Below are 18438 nucleotides of genomic sequence, written 5' to 3'. Positions count from 1 at the left end.
GTATTATTTTTTATTGAGTCATTGATATGGTTGTGTTGTTTTGTCTTTTAGTTTGTCATTTTTTATTTTTTTATTTGTATAAATAATTTGACATCTTTATAATTATATCAAAGAGACAACAAAGTATTATTAGGTAAATAATAAATCTTAGCAAAAATCTTACTAACAAATTAGTATTTTGATTAAAAAAAAAGTATTTTAGTTATGAATTTTTTTTAGCCCCCCTCCCTGATAGTCTGGCTCCGTCCCTGCTTGTCCACAATGGCCACATCAACGCCCATTTAGACCACAATCAAGGTAAGGGCTAGAAATAATGTATGTCGCCATTAAACCTATAAATTCATGGTTTACTATAACAAGGTTTGAGAAATCCATATACTGAAAAGATAATTCCTTTAATGAGGTCACTAATATAAGCATTAAAGAACTTTGGGTTGTTACCACTTACCACATCAATGATGTCAAGGTTTGCTTTCTTGTGCCTTATAGGTGCTCTATCATCCAATTTTCTATTGCCAAGTTAGCAGCGTGACAATTGATTTGTCATCAATTGGCACCATTATGTGGGAATGCGATAAGCCACCATCACTTCTATAGGGAAAAGGTTACATGATTTAGACACAATTAAATATTTACTAAAAGTTTCAAACAGGAAAATATATCGAGACTTATCGGGTCTTCTCTTCCTAAGTATAGTTTAACAAGCTCATGTCAAGATTCTTATCTACAATATGAGAGAGATAGTATACCCACTATATATCTGTTGAATGTCAAATTGCTATAATCCTACTTACCACGTAAGATTCAACAAGAAAGTCTTACAAGTTACAAATTGATGATAAAAACGAAAAGACCATGCTAGTAGGGACCTTTTACCTTCCAAAATTCTTATTTTCTTAAAGCCTCACCTGCCAATATGTAAGAGTGGTCCGTTTTGAGTATAATAATTCTCTTTCTTTTCTTTTCTTTTTTCCTGTGAGAGAATAGGGGGGCTCTTGGGTCTTGATTAAGTCATTGGCTATCAACTAATGTCAACTCTCAGTTGTCATTATTTTTGCCCTCTTGCAATGAATTTGAAATCAAAATCTACCTATAACTTGGAAGAAAAAAATGAGAGTCACCTTCCCTTTTGTAAGTCATAGCTCACAAGTCTGTTAAACTTCAAATGTTAACGACTAGATTAAAAAACAGGAGAGAGATATTGGGAATTAAACAAATCAAAGTATTCATCGGATAAACATTAATAAATGAAATATAAATAAATCACTCATAGATGGAAGATTAGGTTTTATCTTGATTTTCTTTTATGGGTAGTGCACTGTAACAGCGTCCCATTGGACCGTCAATTTTAGGCCTAGCTCACGCCATGGGCCACGCTCTCTCAGTGCTCTAACCGTCAGCTCCAAATTAGATAACATTTACAATAATTTTTCTTCCCAAAAAAAAAAAAAAAAAAAAAAAACATTTACAATAAATTTCGTGCCACCAAATTTTTGTAACTTTTTTTTTTTTCACAATTATTAATGTGTAATTTATTATATTTGGTGCATAATAAAAATTAAAAATTGTGTTTATAACTCATGTGAAAGTGATTCCTTTTTTAAACAATTTTTTTTAATAATTAGATTATAAGAGAGAGATTTGAATTATGGAATAATTTGTTAGAAATACCAAAAAGTAATAGTTGAGTTACAAGACTTTTATAGTATTTCTGATTCTAAAAAAAGAAAAAAGAAAAGACGCGTAGTTTTTTATATATATTTTTTCAGTGAGGATAAGAGATTTGAATTATGAATATTTTCATTTGAACTAAAAGTTATTGGCATGTAAAAATGATATTATTTCAATCACAATTTATTATCTTAATAAATTATGAAAAATATTCTTATATACAAAATTGTGAAAAAAAAAATTATCAAAGGCTAACTTTAACCACGTTCAACTTGGTTTTCAAAAATAAAAAATGTTCAAGTTGAATTCTTTAGTCTTTAGTCTTTATCCACCTTTCAGCAAAACAGGTCTAACCATAATTCCAAGGGTCCTATTAATATGTGGCATGCTATTTTCCTTTTCCATTGACTAATTGATGTACTAATTAAAATAAAGAGCTTTACGGTGGCCTTGTAGATTTTAGACGAAAAATATCGTCCTAAATTCCTAATAAGTCGTTTTTGGTAACCATATAACTGGTACTTTTACTAATGGCGTTTGTGTAGACGACCTACGTTGTCAAGGCAATCATGGCTGCTACCATAGACGCCAACAGAAGCTCAAAAGACAACTTTTAGAAGGAAGTGTTGTCCCTCCCTTTTAGGCTTTAGCCAAGTTATTGGTAATCTTACAAACAATAATATGGTGGATAAAATTTGGGACTTACTCGAGTTTAAGTCTATTGAATCTACAACTCGAGTTTTCTCAAATAGGTAACTTTTTTAGATTGAGAAATCCCTAATCTAATCTAACTTAACCCCAATCACATGGATCAAGTTAGGTAATTTTGTAAGATCTAACATTTAAATTGAATTTTCAGTCAATTTTTTAAAGGAAACTATCCAATAAATACTTGCGATTCACACAATTGATCATAACATTCTAATTTTATCAAAAGAGGTAATTTTAAATACCAAAACCAAATCAAATAAATACATCTAAACTTTTTTTGCTGAATAAATAAATACATCTAAACTAAGTCTCAAAATTAGTATGTATATATATATATATATATATATATATAGACACACACATATACACATAGGCACAAATTTTTGTAAGTTATTTATGGATTGGTCGGATTAGAAAAATGTTTGACTCCAAACTAGTTGAAGAAACCATTAATGTGTAATTTTAGTTACATGATTTTGTTAATGAGTCATGTGACTTGTTTAAATAATATACATAGATAATCTAATAAATCAAAATCCGCCAACGGATAAACTCAATTTCACAACATGCTTGTTTGTCAACTTGTGATTAGCTTTTAGCACTTATACACGAGACCAGCACAAGTACTTGTTGAAAAAAAAAAAAAAATTAGGCACACCAATCACAAGGTGGCATTTAAGCATATTGTGGATTTGAGTGTTTTTTTAACATTTCTCTTTAAATAGTCACCTAATGAATTTGAAAAGATAGTTCGAAACATGTTTGAAACTAAACTTGATCATATTATAAATCTAAAGTTTTATTTAGTATTGTGTCACTTAAAATTAAATATACAAAGTAAAATATTAATCATTGGTCCAATGTAATCGATTCACAACCATATGAGATCCCCAAACTATTCCACAAACAACTTAGATGAACCCATCATTTTTTTTTTTCACTATTCACACTCTGTCACATCACAGTTATGGCAAATAAGTTGTGTAATAATTTATGAAACCAGAATTTTTTCATCCCCAAACAAATTGGCGATCGTTAATAAATCATTTCCAAGAAAGTTTTGTCCCTATTTTTATGGAAAACATAAAAATTGTCAAAATAATTTTTGTTTTTTGGTAGAAAGGGGAATGCATTAAAAACTAAGTAGCAGAAACAAACGAGGGTACAAAGTGATCATAGGCCATCACAGCAGAGTCCAAACTGATTAACAGAGAGACATCCGTTGGGGGTCTAAGAAAACAACAAAGTCTTAGGGAAGCAACACTCCCCTTCTAGCAAGGGCATTGACACATTTATTTGCCTCATGATAACAATGATGGATTTGAACCATAGGAATTTCTCTCGGACCGACTTTGCAGTCACTCACTAAGGCAACTATGCTATTTTGACTACCATCCTCCTTTTGAAGCAAAACCACAACAAGCTTTGCATCAAGTTCAAAAATCACAACTGGGAGTTTATTCCGTCTCTTAATGCCTAAAGTTCTACAACAACATTGGTTGTGTGACCGATAGCTATGGCATAGCCTCTAATCCACTCCCAAACAAATTGGCAATTGTTAATAAATCATTTCCAAAAAAGTTTTGGCTCTATTTTTATGAAAAATATAAAAAATTATCCAAATAATTAATTACTTTATCATTTTACCATAAAAATGTTTCTAAAAATAGTCCAGAAATCACATCCTAACATTTTCTTAAATTATAAAGCCCTCATCGACATAATGGGATTTAGTGGGCAGAATGGAGATGCAATTCTCACGCCTTCACGTTGCTCTAACCGTCAGCTCCAGCCTCCAAAGGCACGCTTTCAGTGTTTGAGAGAACCATGCAAAGTTAGGTATAGCTTATGGCAAAAGAAAAATACATAAAAATACTATATAATTTTTTTTGGAAGAAAAGAATACTATATTATACACTATAATACCACAACTACATTTCTTGGACCGTTTCTCAAACCATCTCTTTCTTCCACAGGATAAATTCCCTCTCTCCCTCCCAAAACTTCATTTATATAAACCTGCACTGCACACTTACTACTTCATAAACTCACAAAATTCTGTTTCTTGTTGAGTAAAGTTTTCGACTTTTCTGCGAATTCTCTCTGATTTGGTGTTAAAGTTTGAATCTTTTGGGCACCCAATACAGAAAGAAAGGAAAAGCTGCAAATGGGTTCTCAGGTATTGGTGGCTCTTGGGCTCTCACTAATTGGTGGACTGAGTACTTCTATAGGTGAGTGAAGCTTCTAATGTTTGAAATTCAAACTACCCCATTTGATAAATTTAGCATTTTGTGGGTGTGATTTGAAGTTTTTGTACTTTTGCTTGCTTATTGTGTATGATTTGTTGAAAGTGTTCAATTGGGTACTTGTTAAATTCGAAGTTTGTTTTTTGTTGTTTGACTCTTGTCTTGGACTTGAATGAAACGGACATCTAAAATATCTAATGTTAGCTGAATTCGTTTGATGTTTTTGTTTCTAATTAGCTGGTAATTTCAAAATCTGGGACAATCCCATTTTATTTGAATAGTTGAAAATTGATGTATTTACTTGTCTGTGATTAAGGCTTTGTTGGGTGGAGCTCAGTGTTTGTAATAAGTATTTATGCGCTTGTTTCAGCAGTATCAACAACACTGGCGTCAATTTTGTTTTTGTGGATAGTTATCAAATGGAATTTAAGAGAGAGAGAGAGAGAGAGAGAGAGGTGAATGAAAATTTGATGACAGTCTGATGGGTGCCGAGACATATTAGAGTTAGATATTTTGTGGTGACATGACAAAAGATGATTGGTAATGATTGTTCAGGAATGTAGAATGACTAGGGGGAGGCAGGAAGTAGTTTGAGCTAAGTTCGGATTTGGTGATGACTTTATAATGTCATGTAAAAGGACTAGGGAGAGGCAAGAATGAGTCCAGTTTTAGAAGTTCTCTTCCTGTCATTTTGCTTCATTGGGAAGCCCAATATATATTCATGTTATTATTCATATCTTCACATGATTTTTCAAATTGCCTCAACATGGAAGTATGTTGGAATATCTTACTTTATGTGATGATTTGGGTATTGGGATATTGCTTATGGTGAAAGATTTAACTCTTTACTCACTAATTTGGTTACCTTTGTGAGGTGTAACTTGAATCATGAACTTAACAAGCCATTTGGTTCTTCCGTGGGCCAGTTTGCTTTCTGCCAAATATCATAAATAAACTTAATGCATAGACCAGTAGCCAATATAATCCAACTGAGTGACCGAAAACAATGTCTCTCTATGAATTGCCTCCGTATGCAGAAAACTTCATATTTGAAGTTTCCAGTCTTATGTTCCAAAATCAACTTGCTGTTATGGTCATTGACACCTTAGTGTGGTAGAATATTTTTTCCTAATACAAGCATTATTCTTTTTGTATTTTATTACATGTTCTTCATCAAGATTTCATGGATCCTAAATGTTATCTAGAAGAGGATTTTTTTTCTTTCTTTTTTCTTCTTCTCTTCCCCCCCCCCCCCCCCCCCCCCCAATTTTCTTCTTTAATTTTGTCACATTCATATGCTTACAATTTCATGTTCTGAAATAATGAGTATTAGAAATATTTATTATTTATTATTATCTTGGCATCTTATTACACACACACATACACTTGTATGTGTGTATATCTGAGTCATGCATGTTTTGGTGTTAATATAGGCCTCTTCCTTGATTTATAAAATTCTAGCAAGCTCAAACATCCTAAAAATGTTAGAAGCATTATCATTGGAAACCTTCTGATATGTTCTGGTTACTTTGTGGACTTAGTGAATAATATAAGTAATTCCATATTAGCTTTTGTTCCTAATCTAATTTTAATTTATGGAATGTTGAGCAGGTGCACTCTTTGTAGTTCTCAATCAGGCTCCCAATTTGAAGATGCTTGGGATTTTACAGGTTAGCGCAGTACTCAACCTCTTCATTTCTAATCCAAAAATCTGGATAGCCCTGGGACATGTGATACCACTCATTTCCTTATTGCTGTAATTTCTATTTTTCTAATCTAGTCAATGTTTAATCCAAGTATGTTACTTTTCCAGATAAGCTCCTAATTATATTAGCTGATTGTATAATTGTGGAACAACGATCTCTACTTTGATCAAATTTCAACTTTCTTCCCCATTGATGCTTAATGTTGGGAGATTCTTTTGCAATATGATCATCTCTTCCTTGCAGGGATTTGCAGCAGGTCTGATGCTGAGCATTTCATTCCTGGATTTGGCTCACAACGCTATTAACTCTATTGGCTTCTTAAAAGGAAACCTTTGGGTTAGCTATAAACTTCAATGTTCATCTAATTCATATGCTTCATTTTTGTGGCATAATTTTTCATTTTGGTATGATAATTTAATTCTCCATTTGTGGAAAGTCAGTTTTTTGCAGGTGTCTTATTTTTTGCTATTGTTGCCAATTTTATTCCAGAACCAACACTTGCCCCGGTTTCAGATAGTAAAAAGGTATGAATGATATATTCGTCTACCTGATAAATATTTTCTTAATCTACTTGCATATGATTGAATACTTCTTTGATGGTTCAACATAATACAAGTAGTTGACAGTTTTCCACTGACTTGAGCGCAGAAAACTACAGATGAAGGGGGCAAGGACATTATGAAAAAGCATCGCCGCCAAGTTTTATTCAGTGGGATTGTTACAGCTGTAGGTATGACAATCATATGGACATGGTTAATTCTCCTCCTAGATTCTGATTAAAACTATTCCAAAATTGATTGCATTTAATTTGTGGAACTTTGAAATATAGTTGGTTAATTTATTTAATCTTTAGGTGATATATCTTTGAGTAGAGGCATAGGCTGCTTGATTAATTGATTTATGGTGCTCGATCTTAGTGTAAAAAGAGTTATATTTCTTATTTATGTTTTAGAGGAGTCTTCTTTGTGTTTTGATAATGGAAGACTTTACTTTAATTTCTCAAATAGAAAATAATTCCTGGGATAATGTTTGAGCTGAAATGCTGAATCCCATTGTCATGTACATTTTTCTGCCACCTATTAGGCTGACAAGGCCAAACAAAACTTCCCATTTGATTGAAAAACATCAATATTAGCTGCATGAGTAAGCTATTTCCCACTTCTTCTTTGACAAAGGAGCATCTTTTAGCCCATGTTGGGTGCTCTTTTGTAGTGTAATTTGCCAATTGGAATTCTGAGTAGTTCATATCAGATGGACCCCATCATTATTGATGTTTCATGCTGCACTTGATGCAGGAAGCACAAGGGAAAGTTTATTTTAATTATTCTTATTTGATTTTGGAGTCATTTGTATTTTTATTTTTGGTCTTAGTAGTTAATTAGGTTTATTATTAGTTTTATTCAAAGTTATTTTTGCAATTCAATAATTGAGATTTCCCAAGTCAATTAGAATTAGTGTCTAGTATTCTATATAAGCCAAATAATGTACTCCTATGGCTGGAGGGATTATTTTGATGATGAATGAAAGCTCTCTTGAAATTGTCCCAAAGGTCTGGTGCTAACTCCAGCTAACCATAGGTGCCAACTCCAAAGTCATCTATCTTTTACTTTTTCTTTCAATTTTATCATTCCGTTGTTTTATTTGAGTGATGTCAAAAGATCAAACTAATTTATTTGTTTCTTTTGTCAATAATCTTTAGCTATTATACCATCAATTAAAAGTAGGAAATAGTTTCATATGGTCTCTTCTCCAGACTGTATCTCATAGTTTTTTCTTTTGCCTTAATAATATTTCTTTGAATGGCTGCTTCAACAAAGGTGCCAACTAATGCATATTAATCTGCCTGCAAAATTGTATAGCTGATGGTTAATCTAAACTTCTTTGCACTTGGAAGCTTTGCTGAGATTTCAAGAATTCAAATTTCATGAATTATTGCTTATTTTCTATGTAAGCTGGTGCTTTTATCAGTCCAGTTTAATGAAAAATTTGTCTCCTACGACATGCAGGCATAAGCTTGCACAATTTTCCTGAAGGAATGGCAGTTTTTCTTGGGTCAATGAAGGTACTTTATTATTGTGACTGTTAAGTTAAATATGAGAAGTGTACTAACTTCGAATTAGATGTTCCAGTTTTATTTCACATAGTCCAATTGTGAGTTACCTTCAGGAGAAAATGTTCTTAAACTATTATTATTCTTGAGAGAGAGAGAGAGAGAGAGAGGAATTACTTATGATTCTTAAAATATATAGTGTCTATCACCAATGAATTAATATATAGCACACCAGCTGTTTAGGAATTTATTATCTTATGTTTTATTGTGCATGACCTAAACAGCATTGTTTTCAGAATTACCATCAAGTTTGTGTGCTATAACTATGAGTGTCTTTCTTTCATCCTTGTTTTACACTTTTAAACATTTTGGTCTTTCTTTAAACCTATAAGCATCCAATTAAAATGAAACTATGGGGCATTCTGTAGCTGATAAAATTCTGACTTCTGTGGCAATCTTTCTCTTGGTTCTTGATGCTCAATCCTTTGATATTTCTGCATGAGTTGAGTTTAGGTGACTGTTATAAAAACTATGCCCATTTTACATTCTTAAAATAGTTTGAATTCATTCTACCTGATTTGCGTACAAGGTGAAACTGCTAATGTGTGCTCCTGGAACTCAAATAAATACTGCATTGTTTCACAAGAATTTAGTTTTTATTGGATCCATTCAATGCCATTTCTTAACATAACAAATATATTTTGAACGCTCATATCTTGAGAGAAATAGACACTGATACATGCCACTAAGATTTCTAGTTTGTATCTTTTTTTAAACATAGGGTCTTCGTGTTGGTGTCAACCTGGCTTTGGCCATTGCTCTGCACAACATTCCAGAGGTATGTGTTCTCTGATTCTGTAATATATCTGATTTTCAAACAGACTTTTGGTTCTTTTGTATGCTTGCACTATGCCATGAATAACAGTAAAATCCAACCTTTTAACTGCCAAAAAATTCTGGACTGTTATATTTGATAATTTAAAGGACAAGTCCTTTACTTCCATTAGATTTATCAAGTCAAATCAAGACCTGTACAACGTTAAGGTAGAAAAACCTGGTAGTAATTAGATTTACTGTGATTGAGAAAAATATTTTTACTTATATTTGATTAAGAAAAATATTTTCTCCAACTTCTCAAACAATTTTACTTATATCAGGAAACTTGGGAACTAGAATTTTGGACAATACTAAGGTAGAAAACTTGAAAACAAAGACAATACAAAGTTAACAATGTGTTAATGCCTGACACCAATCTAACTCTATCCAAGTTGCTTCGGCAAATCTATCTGCTGTTCAGATTTAGTTGTATGGCTAACTTATTGCAGAGAAACTTGGTAGAAATTAGATTTACTTTGATTGATTGCGCCAGTTTCATTTAATGGTTCTTCACTGTAGTTGGTAGGAAACATTGTCCAAGACATTAGGTGAATACTGCCCTAATTCTTAAATTCTTCTCACCTGGATATCTCTACGAAAAAGCTGTAGTATTGTTGTATGTTCTGTTAGTACTCTCAATTATGTTATGATATTAGAATCATAATTAAATTGGTCCATGAAAGAATCATCCTTAAATTGTGTTGGACATATCTATCAAAAAGCATGTATTATTGGTGTTTGGTCTGTTAGTGCTCTCAATTATGTTATGAAATTAGAATCATAATGGATTGGTCCCTGAAAGAAATATCATATTACCTAGTAATATTTTCTGCTGCATTAAATTTTGATTAAAAAAAGAAAAAAAAAGTCTTTTTGAAAGCTTATCAGGATTATGCTAATATTATTTAAGAGGCTTAAACTATTTTCAATGTTTTAATCTCTTCCTATCTCTAGCAATTCAAAAAACTTCATTTGATTAAGATTTTAGAATTACAAAAAATATAAGGTTGCTATGTAGTTTTTTGCTTGAACTAAAGACGTTTCAGGCAGGTAATATTTAGTAATAATAGCAATAACAACAATAATCATGTACTAAAACCTATATGGGATGAGCTAAAAGCAATCTTTCTGATTATGAATGACATTTATATGGTGAGATATGTCATTTTGCATTACTTCTTTCAGTTTTCTTTTACAGGGTGTTGCTGTTGCACTTCCTGTTTATTTTGCAACACAAAGGTGAGATTCTGTGAAGGCACCAATTAGTTAAGCCTTTTGAAAGTATTTATTTTTCGTCAGAAATACACTATATTTGCTTCTTTTTTGAATATCTATTTGTTTGCCTTCTGTTCCAATTCATAAAACAAATCATAGTTGGTCAGCCCATATGCAAATAAGAGAAGCCTTAGATTAATGATAATGGCTGTGGTGATAGTGTTAGGGGTGGTGGTGGTCATTGAAGTGCTGGCAGCTTGGTGTGAAAGAGGATTAAAGTGGTCATGAGCAAATCTCAAGGTGATCAATCTGATGGCTGTTGCTGTAGTGTCTGGTAGTGAAGATTGGGAAGACAGTGCTCAAGGCGTTGGAGGAGATGATGATCTTCATGGTTGTCCACTATTTGGTAGTGGTTTTGATGGAGTATTGCTATTGGCATTAATGTTCACAGTGACGGTGGTGATGGTAGTGTTGGACTTGGAATGTTGTCGCGTGCGCGGTGGGGGGGGGGGGGGGGGTGGAGGTGGTGTGGGTGGGGGGGATGTGCTTTGGAATGAAAGTTGTCCTTCAGGAGTAACCCTTGCTTGAAATTTTGAGCCTGGCTTCTGTTCTTTTCCGTTAAAAAAGAAAAGGTGCCTCTGAAATCCGAATCCTATTCTGTACACCAGTTTCTTGTCTTTTTTTTCTTTGAAAAGCAAAATACAAGCCCAAAACATGCAAACAAATAATCCAAGATATTGATATGGTATTAATGAAATCTTCTTTGGTTTAGAAGTCAGATTTGTGATAGAAAGTTCCCCATGGTCGCACAATGCTAAAAAGCAGCTGACATAGACATCGTATTGATTGATTAAATAATGTCCTAATTTCTTTTGTTTTTTGGGAGGGCATGAACTGTAGAATATATCATGAAAGCTATAATGAAGAAATAAGAATTACCCATGTGATAAGTCATTAAATGGTTTCTACTACAAATTGCAGCAAATGGCAGGCATTCAAATTGGCTACCCTTTCTGGTTTGGCTGAGCCTCTGGGTGTTATAATTGTAGGTATGTGTCTATTACTGCATAAATGCCAAAGCAGGCTGTTTTTCTTTCTGAAAGAATAGAAATCTTAAATTTGACTGAAAGCCTTATCTTTAATTATCGGAGGTGATGTTTATGAGGTGTAAGCCTTGGTATTGAAGTAGGGTGGGTTGTGAGCCAGATACAATGAGTGTGCATTACAAATTTGCACATCAGGATTGTTTAATGGAAAAATAACCTTTTCGATATCTTATTTCAGCCTATTTATTCCCAAGCAGCTTGAGTCCTGAAATTCTTGAGGGCTTGCTCGGAGCAGGTTCGCAATATAATCATTTCCTCATCATCTCAGTTGATTTAGGAATGATACAGAGTTTTGTAACAAATATGTTTTCCTGAATTATGTTTCAGTTGGTGGAGTGATGGCTTTTCTAACCCTGCATGAAATGCTGCCGCTGGCATTTGATTATGCTGGACAGAAGCAAGCTGTCAAGGCTGTGTTCTTTGGAATGGCTTTCATGTCTGCAAGGTAATAAAATCAATGGCTAAGAAGTAACCGTGTCATTTATTTTTTACTTTTTTTAAAGTAACCATTTCCGCAGGCAATTGAAAGCCTCTCTTTTGTCTTTACCCAAATGGAAATCACAAGTTTTGTGCTTTCCAATTTCTGCATTTATTTTAGAGGAAAAAAAGAAAAAGAAAAGAAAAAACCTGAGAATGCTAATGGCAGACCTACAGTAACGACTGTTGCTTGCCTCCAATGTAATCTTGCCACTTGTAAGACCAGGGACCCATCCTTTCTACATGTCATGTGGAACATGGAACTGGTGGACCAATGTTAATGTGCTTGATTTAAATGGAAGTGACTGCTAGCGCTAACTGGCTGTATGATGTAAAATATTAATTGAGTACACCCATATGGGGATGTTACATATTAATAGGGGGTAGGTGCCAGTGTCTATTGGCTTGGTTGCACTTGGATTTATTATTAACAAGAATCATTAAATCATTCCTACGTTAAATTGTCATGGCAAAGGAAGAGAGATACAAAGTATCAAAACACTGCCTTAAATTGTCATGGCAAGGGTTTGTTGAAAGAGAATGCAAATACGCGTCTTCAACAAGAGTAAAGAAAAAACTATGGTACATTGCAGGAGTGCGTTGTTCTGTCTAAGTTGTTAGTATAGATTTTTGTATGAGGTGGTATAAGAATTAGTTATTAGCTAAGAAACTACCTATTAAAGAGTTTTTATTAGTTTGCTTCCAGCTTCTTTGTCCTAGACTTCTAGTTTTACTCATCTTAATAAGCATCTCTTTGCTTGTTTTGCAGCCTATATTTTCTTGAAATCAGTTTACCTGAGGAGATGAGCTTGTAGTAATGGAACAGTCTGTTGGTATTCCTCTATTGTACATTTCTGGACCGCTATGATGGGTTTTCAAATTGTGCCTGATCTTGTCAACCGGCATTGAAGACCTATACTAATAGTCGGCTTCATTTGGTCTCAGGCAAAGGGCAGAGAAGTTATACCATTATGTACTGAGCAGTTCTTATCATCAATATAACAGAAATGTATCACTGTTTGTTTTTTTAATTAAAAATAAAATAAAAGAAGAGAAAGGGAGGGAAAAAAAATCAAGATTTCATGGAACTTGTTTTCTCTTGATAACTTCATGTCATCCATCTTTTTGTGCTTGTTTGAGTATATACACTAAAGAGCAATACTAGATACACAATTTTTTCCATCACAACTAGTTCGGGTGGTAAGTTGTAATTAGAACATCACTTTTACATAGATGTACTACTCACACCACCTGTATTAAGCACTAATCATAACATACCATGTCAACAGTTATGAAAAATTTGTGTGTTCAATAGACTTTTTGTAAAATCTCTTATCACCTCACTTGTAGCCTTGTAATAAGCCATTACTTTTTCTTTCCTTTGTTCCCCGGAGTTGAAGATTAAATTACTAGTCACCCAAGTTCTGACCTGGGATTATTAAAACACCATCATGGAAGCTGAAAATTATGGGCATCTATTCCAGTGTTGCAACAAAGCGAGATTAGTTTGGGATATATCGGGTTCAGATCTGGGCAGTCCCTCGGTTTCACTTTGCAGAGATTTTAGACCTGGTGTGATGTGTCAAATATGTGCTAAACTGAGATGATGACTTTATGGTGTTGTTGGTTATTGCTGCTTGGAGTTTATGGACTAATTAAATTGAAATTTGGAATGGGGGATCTCGAAAACAAGCTTCTCATCTTGTCCAGTGGTCCAAGGACTATCTCTTCCCCCCTGAATGCTCCACTGCATCTGTTAAGAGGTTGAGGCAAAAGCCATGGGGGAAGGTATCAGGTGTGCTTGGCAGATGGGTAATTGTGATTCAGTTTTTGAGGGTGATTCCCAGAAGATAGTAGTCCATTCCTTGCTGGGTTCATCAATCCCTCCCCTAAGTATTTCTAATAACATTTCAGGTGCCTTGCTTCAGCTTCAGCTCTTTCAAAGCGTGCAGATTTCTCATGTCGCTTGAGAAGGCAACAAAGCAGCTCATGTTCTAGCTCAATATGTTAGAGGCATTTCATATTTTTTCACTTGGATAAGAGAATCCCCTTGCATCATTGAGCATATTCTTGCTCAAAATGTATTGTTTTTATCCTCGTCTGAATATGATTTCAATCTTTTCATTAAAAAAAAAAATTAATTAAAGAATTAAAAATAATAAATAAATAAAAAAACCGATCATGGAGCTTTGAATAAGCTCTTCTTTTCATTCTTGGTTAGTTATGTAGTGCCATGCAGTACGAGGTACAGCCATGGCTCACATTTTTCATCATGACAATGACCTCAATTGTGGACAAATTTCTGCCCCTAAGGTCCTGTGTGAGCATGATGCACAATGAATCTCAGTCCTATCAAGTTAGGTTATAGATCAGCGTAAGCAAAAGGATTCCAGGACCACCGGGTCCAAAAGAACATGTTCTTTGCAATACAGCTACAGAATCAAGTACAGGTTCCGTATCCATATTCTTTTTCTCAACCCAAGCTTCTCAGCAATTTCACACTTCAAGAGTTGAAAATTGTTCCTTTTGCCATCTGGCAATGACAAAGAAAGGAGACATGTTAAACAAAGAGAAAATTAAAAGTGGGGAAAAAAAATAGCAATGAGTGAAAAAAAATTCAGGCTGAGATAAGGTAACGTATTATGATTGGTGCTATTGAAAGTGAAATGTGTGATGAGACTGAAATCGATATTATTCCAATCAAAATTTATCAATTAGTATTACTATTTACTCCACAAGAAAGAGAAAAGAAAGGAAAAAAAAGAAAGAGCAGCATGGACGATAACTTTCTTGTCCAACATGCCATGGTATGCAATGTAACATTTTCTCATAAATGATTATAATCTTTATAACATGTTGAATTGTCAACTAATATGATGGGCTTCAATCTCATCGTGTACTTACTTGATTTCCATGATTCCATCGATTGAAAGCATTGTGATTTCTGGGAAATGCAAATTTTACTAGCAAAGTCGTAGGAGAGACAAAAATCTCACCAAAGAGATACATGGGTTTAAAGCTGTCTGGTGTCTAGTCCTATCTTTTATTCATATAGAAAAAGTGATTTTGATTGGATTTGTCAAAGTTGAATGAGAGAGCATTGGATATGTAGAGGGGAGATGAAAAGAGACCTACACTAAAAGCAAAACCAAAAAAATAAAAAGAAAGAGAAGAAAAGCGTTTCACTTTCATCAACTATAAGGGATAAAACAAAAGGTAAAAGCCAAGTTTTCTCTTTTCTTTTTCTAGTTTTTTGCCTTGATGCTTTATTGGGAAGAGGTAAATCTTCTAAAAATCAAACCTAATTATAGTCCATAGGGTCATGGATTGCCAATTTCTTATATTTAAAACCTAAAATTGAATTTTGTTAAAATATTATTTTTTAAAGTTTTAAAATTTTTATATCATGTATATAATTCGAACCCAACCTCTCATTCCCCATACCCCATTATCTTATTTATGATAAATATCTTTTATACACGGTTTCATTAGTTAGTGCCATTAAAAAAAAAAAAAAAAAAAAAAAAAAAAAAAAAAAAAAAAAAAAAACAAACAAACAAACGTATTTGATATATCAATGAAATATGCTTGGGAAAATTAGAGTTAAATATAAGGGAGAGATAGGATTTATTTGAAATGAAAAAGTTTAGCTACAAAATTAATTGTTGCCTAAGGCTATAACTCTACTCAATATATTTTTATTAGAGGTGAATTTTGACAAATTCATTATTGGATTATATTTTCTTCTTATATCATCCACGCTTGCAAAATTTCTAGAAAATTAAAGAACAATAGATATGTCATAAATAAATTTTTTAAATTATAAGTTTTTATAATTTAAAATTATACATAAAATATAATCTTATAGATCATTATGGGAGGAGTGAGATCCAAGTACAAAATAGAGCTTTGTGGGCCTAGCTCGAGGAGGTGGAAGGGCCTATTCCCTCATTATTTCTGACCCAACACCAGGTGAGAGCCCAAGAATAGAGGCTGAAGAGGCCAACTGCCCAAGGAGTCCAAAGAGCAAGCACTCCTTGGGAGGCATTGAGCAGGCCACTTGCACAAAAAGACAAAATATCGAAAGAAGACGATAGAGATGTGCAAACAAAAAAGAAGGAAAATATCTAGGTAAAGTACCAATCACCTCCGCATTCAATTCACTGCACCAACTCATCTGGCCTCATTAATGGTAGAATGACCCCTGAACAATACTCTCACAACTTGTAGCATATTCTACTACCTCTAGCAAAACGTTGATGGGACAAGCATCCAAAGGAAGATCAATGGTTGTACAAGTAGAAGGTTAGGATACAATTCAATTAGCTATATAAAGAAAGGAAACCCCTCTAGATTGGGGGACGAAAAACTGGAGAGAGAAACATACTCTGCAACGCTGTCCTGTAACTGAGATTTGAACATTATATGAACTATTGCTCCTCGACCTAACTCGAGGAAGAGTTAATATCAAAATCTACTTCTTTCTTATGAGTTACTTAATATTTTTCCATTAACTTAAAAGCTAATAGGCACACCAAGGGTGACCTCGAAAACCCATTCTCTACAAAATTAATTGTATTGGGCCGTCATATATAAACTCTCTATCTAACTTGAGTTAATTCTGATTTCGCCCGCTTACAATCATATAGTAAATAATATCTGATTGACACAAAATTTGACATGTGTATTAAGAGTGTAAAGAACATGCAATCTAATGATTAAAATTTTGAAATACATAGTAATGTTAATGATATTGAGTAAGGTTATAACCAATTTCATAGCTAAATTTTGTCTTATTTGGAATAAGTTCAAATAATATTAATAAATATATTACAATAAAATTAAGCGAAGTACTTTAGAGCACCTTTCTTTAGCATCATCAAAACATCTCTTTACGCTTGAAATTAAATTTATTTTCTAAACATTTTGTAATATGTTTTTTTTTAAGCAATCGAAAACTAAGAACTTATAGTTTTTGAGCAAAGAATGAAAGAATGCATTCTTTCACTATTCACGATAGTCCAAACTTTACATACTAAGCTTAAAAATGAAAAAGGAAAAGATGCTTGAATTTGCGGGCTGTGACTTGATGCAACCGATAATCTGTTCCTCGGTTCTTTTCTTTTCTTTTTTTAACCAAAGATTGTAGTGAGAAATTTTTTATTAGTACTGCAGTTTCATTTATATTTTGAACGTACAACTGTACAAGTAGCTTTTGATGTATTAATGCACCCTTATTTATGAATCTACCGTACAAATTTAGTTCTTGCAAGTTGCAGTATTATTGGTGTTCAAGTCTTCTCCAAAGCAAATTAAATGATACTCATAACAAATTGCACAATGCTAGGCCATAATAAATTATGCAACTTTTGACACAATTCATCACGAGTAACGAGTTGTGATTGATGGAGATATGAATTTATATAAATTCACTATTTTTTCTCCACCACTCGCAACTCGCTATCACCATATGTCAAGTTGTGGGAAAAATTGTGTAATTTGTTGTGTTTTTAACATTTTTTATACTCAATCCCTTACTTTCATTGTTGTTTTAAAATCATCTTGCATGTTTAATATGCAATGGATGTCCAAATTTTAATTGATTCCCATATGAATGGCAATTTGATGGGAGATCATGTCCATATGATGCATGGATTGATTATAATTTATATGTAAAAGAATTACCTCAATTCAATGACAAAAGCTTATTTGTGAAAGATCAAATTTTATTTTGTTAAAGCTAAAAAGCATGATAGATAACTAAAATAATTCATAATAATAAAATTTCTTTGAATTCATTTAAATTTTTTTTTAAAAATATAATTTTAAACGAAATAATAATTTAAACTTTTTAAGACTTTTGAAATATAAATGTTACTTGGATTTTTTTTTGAAGTTAATATTACTTGTTAATTGGATTAGAATAGGTTAATAGTAACTTTAATATACTGATATTTTGGTAAAGGTTCTTTTGTAAATTGGGGGAAAAAAAAAGAAAAAAAAAATTAGAGGAGTAAAAGGACTATCAATATTGTTGTCGGTGGTTGATTGATCAAGCTATTTGAGCAAGTCTTAATAATCCTAGAATTATCACCGCGCACCTTTGGTACGATGGTCATTCCACAAGTATAAGCACTTGTAGGGTCTGAAGGGTAAGGGTCGGGGTTCAAGTTTTCAGGAAGGAGTTTCACACACATATACACTTAGATTAGGCTAGAGTAGAAATTCTATCTTGTATTAAAAAAAAAAAAAAAAAATCCTAGAATCTTAACTTGGGACTTTTGGCTATTCAATCGTGTAGAACAAGAACTTGCAAACGAAATTTTACTTGGTTTTGATTTTGTGCCCCATGGCAGCACAGATCTTGCACTATATATATT

At 33.0% G+C, this 18438-nt stretch overlaps 1 protein-coding gene across 1 annotated transcript; it reads left to right on the top strand.

Annotated features, from left to right (window-relative positions):
* The first annotated feature begins 4298 nt into the window (after positions 1-4298).
* Positions 4299-13155, top strand: LOC126717808 (zinc transporter ZTP29). The gene is made up of 12 exons (XM_050419714.1): positions 4299-4613; positions 6240-6298; positions 6578-6670; positions 6775-6858; positions 6983-7064; positions 8341-8396; positions 9166-9222; positions 10459-10499; positions 11457-11524; positions 11760-11816; positions 11909-12026; positions 12828-13155. Exons 1-12 carry the CDS (start codon positions 4550-4552, stop codon positions 12871-12873), a joined length of 825 nt encoding a protein of 274 aa, XP_050275671.1. The 5' UTR covers positions 4299-4549; the 3' UTR covers positions 12874-13155.
* The last annotated feature ends 5283 nt before the right edge of the window (positions 13156-18438 follow it).

Source organism: Quercus robur, chromosome 1 (assembly GCF_932294415.1).
Source record: "Quercus robur chromosome 1, dhQueRobu3.1, whole genome shotgun sequence".
In the NCBI taxonomy this organism is placed as follows: Eukaryota; Viridiplantae; Streptophyta; class Magnoliopsida; order Fagales; family Fagaceae; genus Quercus; species Quercus robur.
This window is presented reverse-complemented; position numbering and strand designations above follow the sequence as displayed.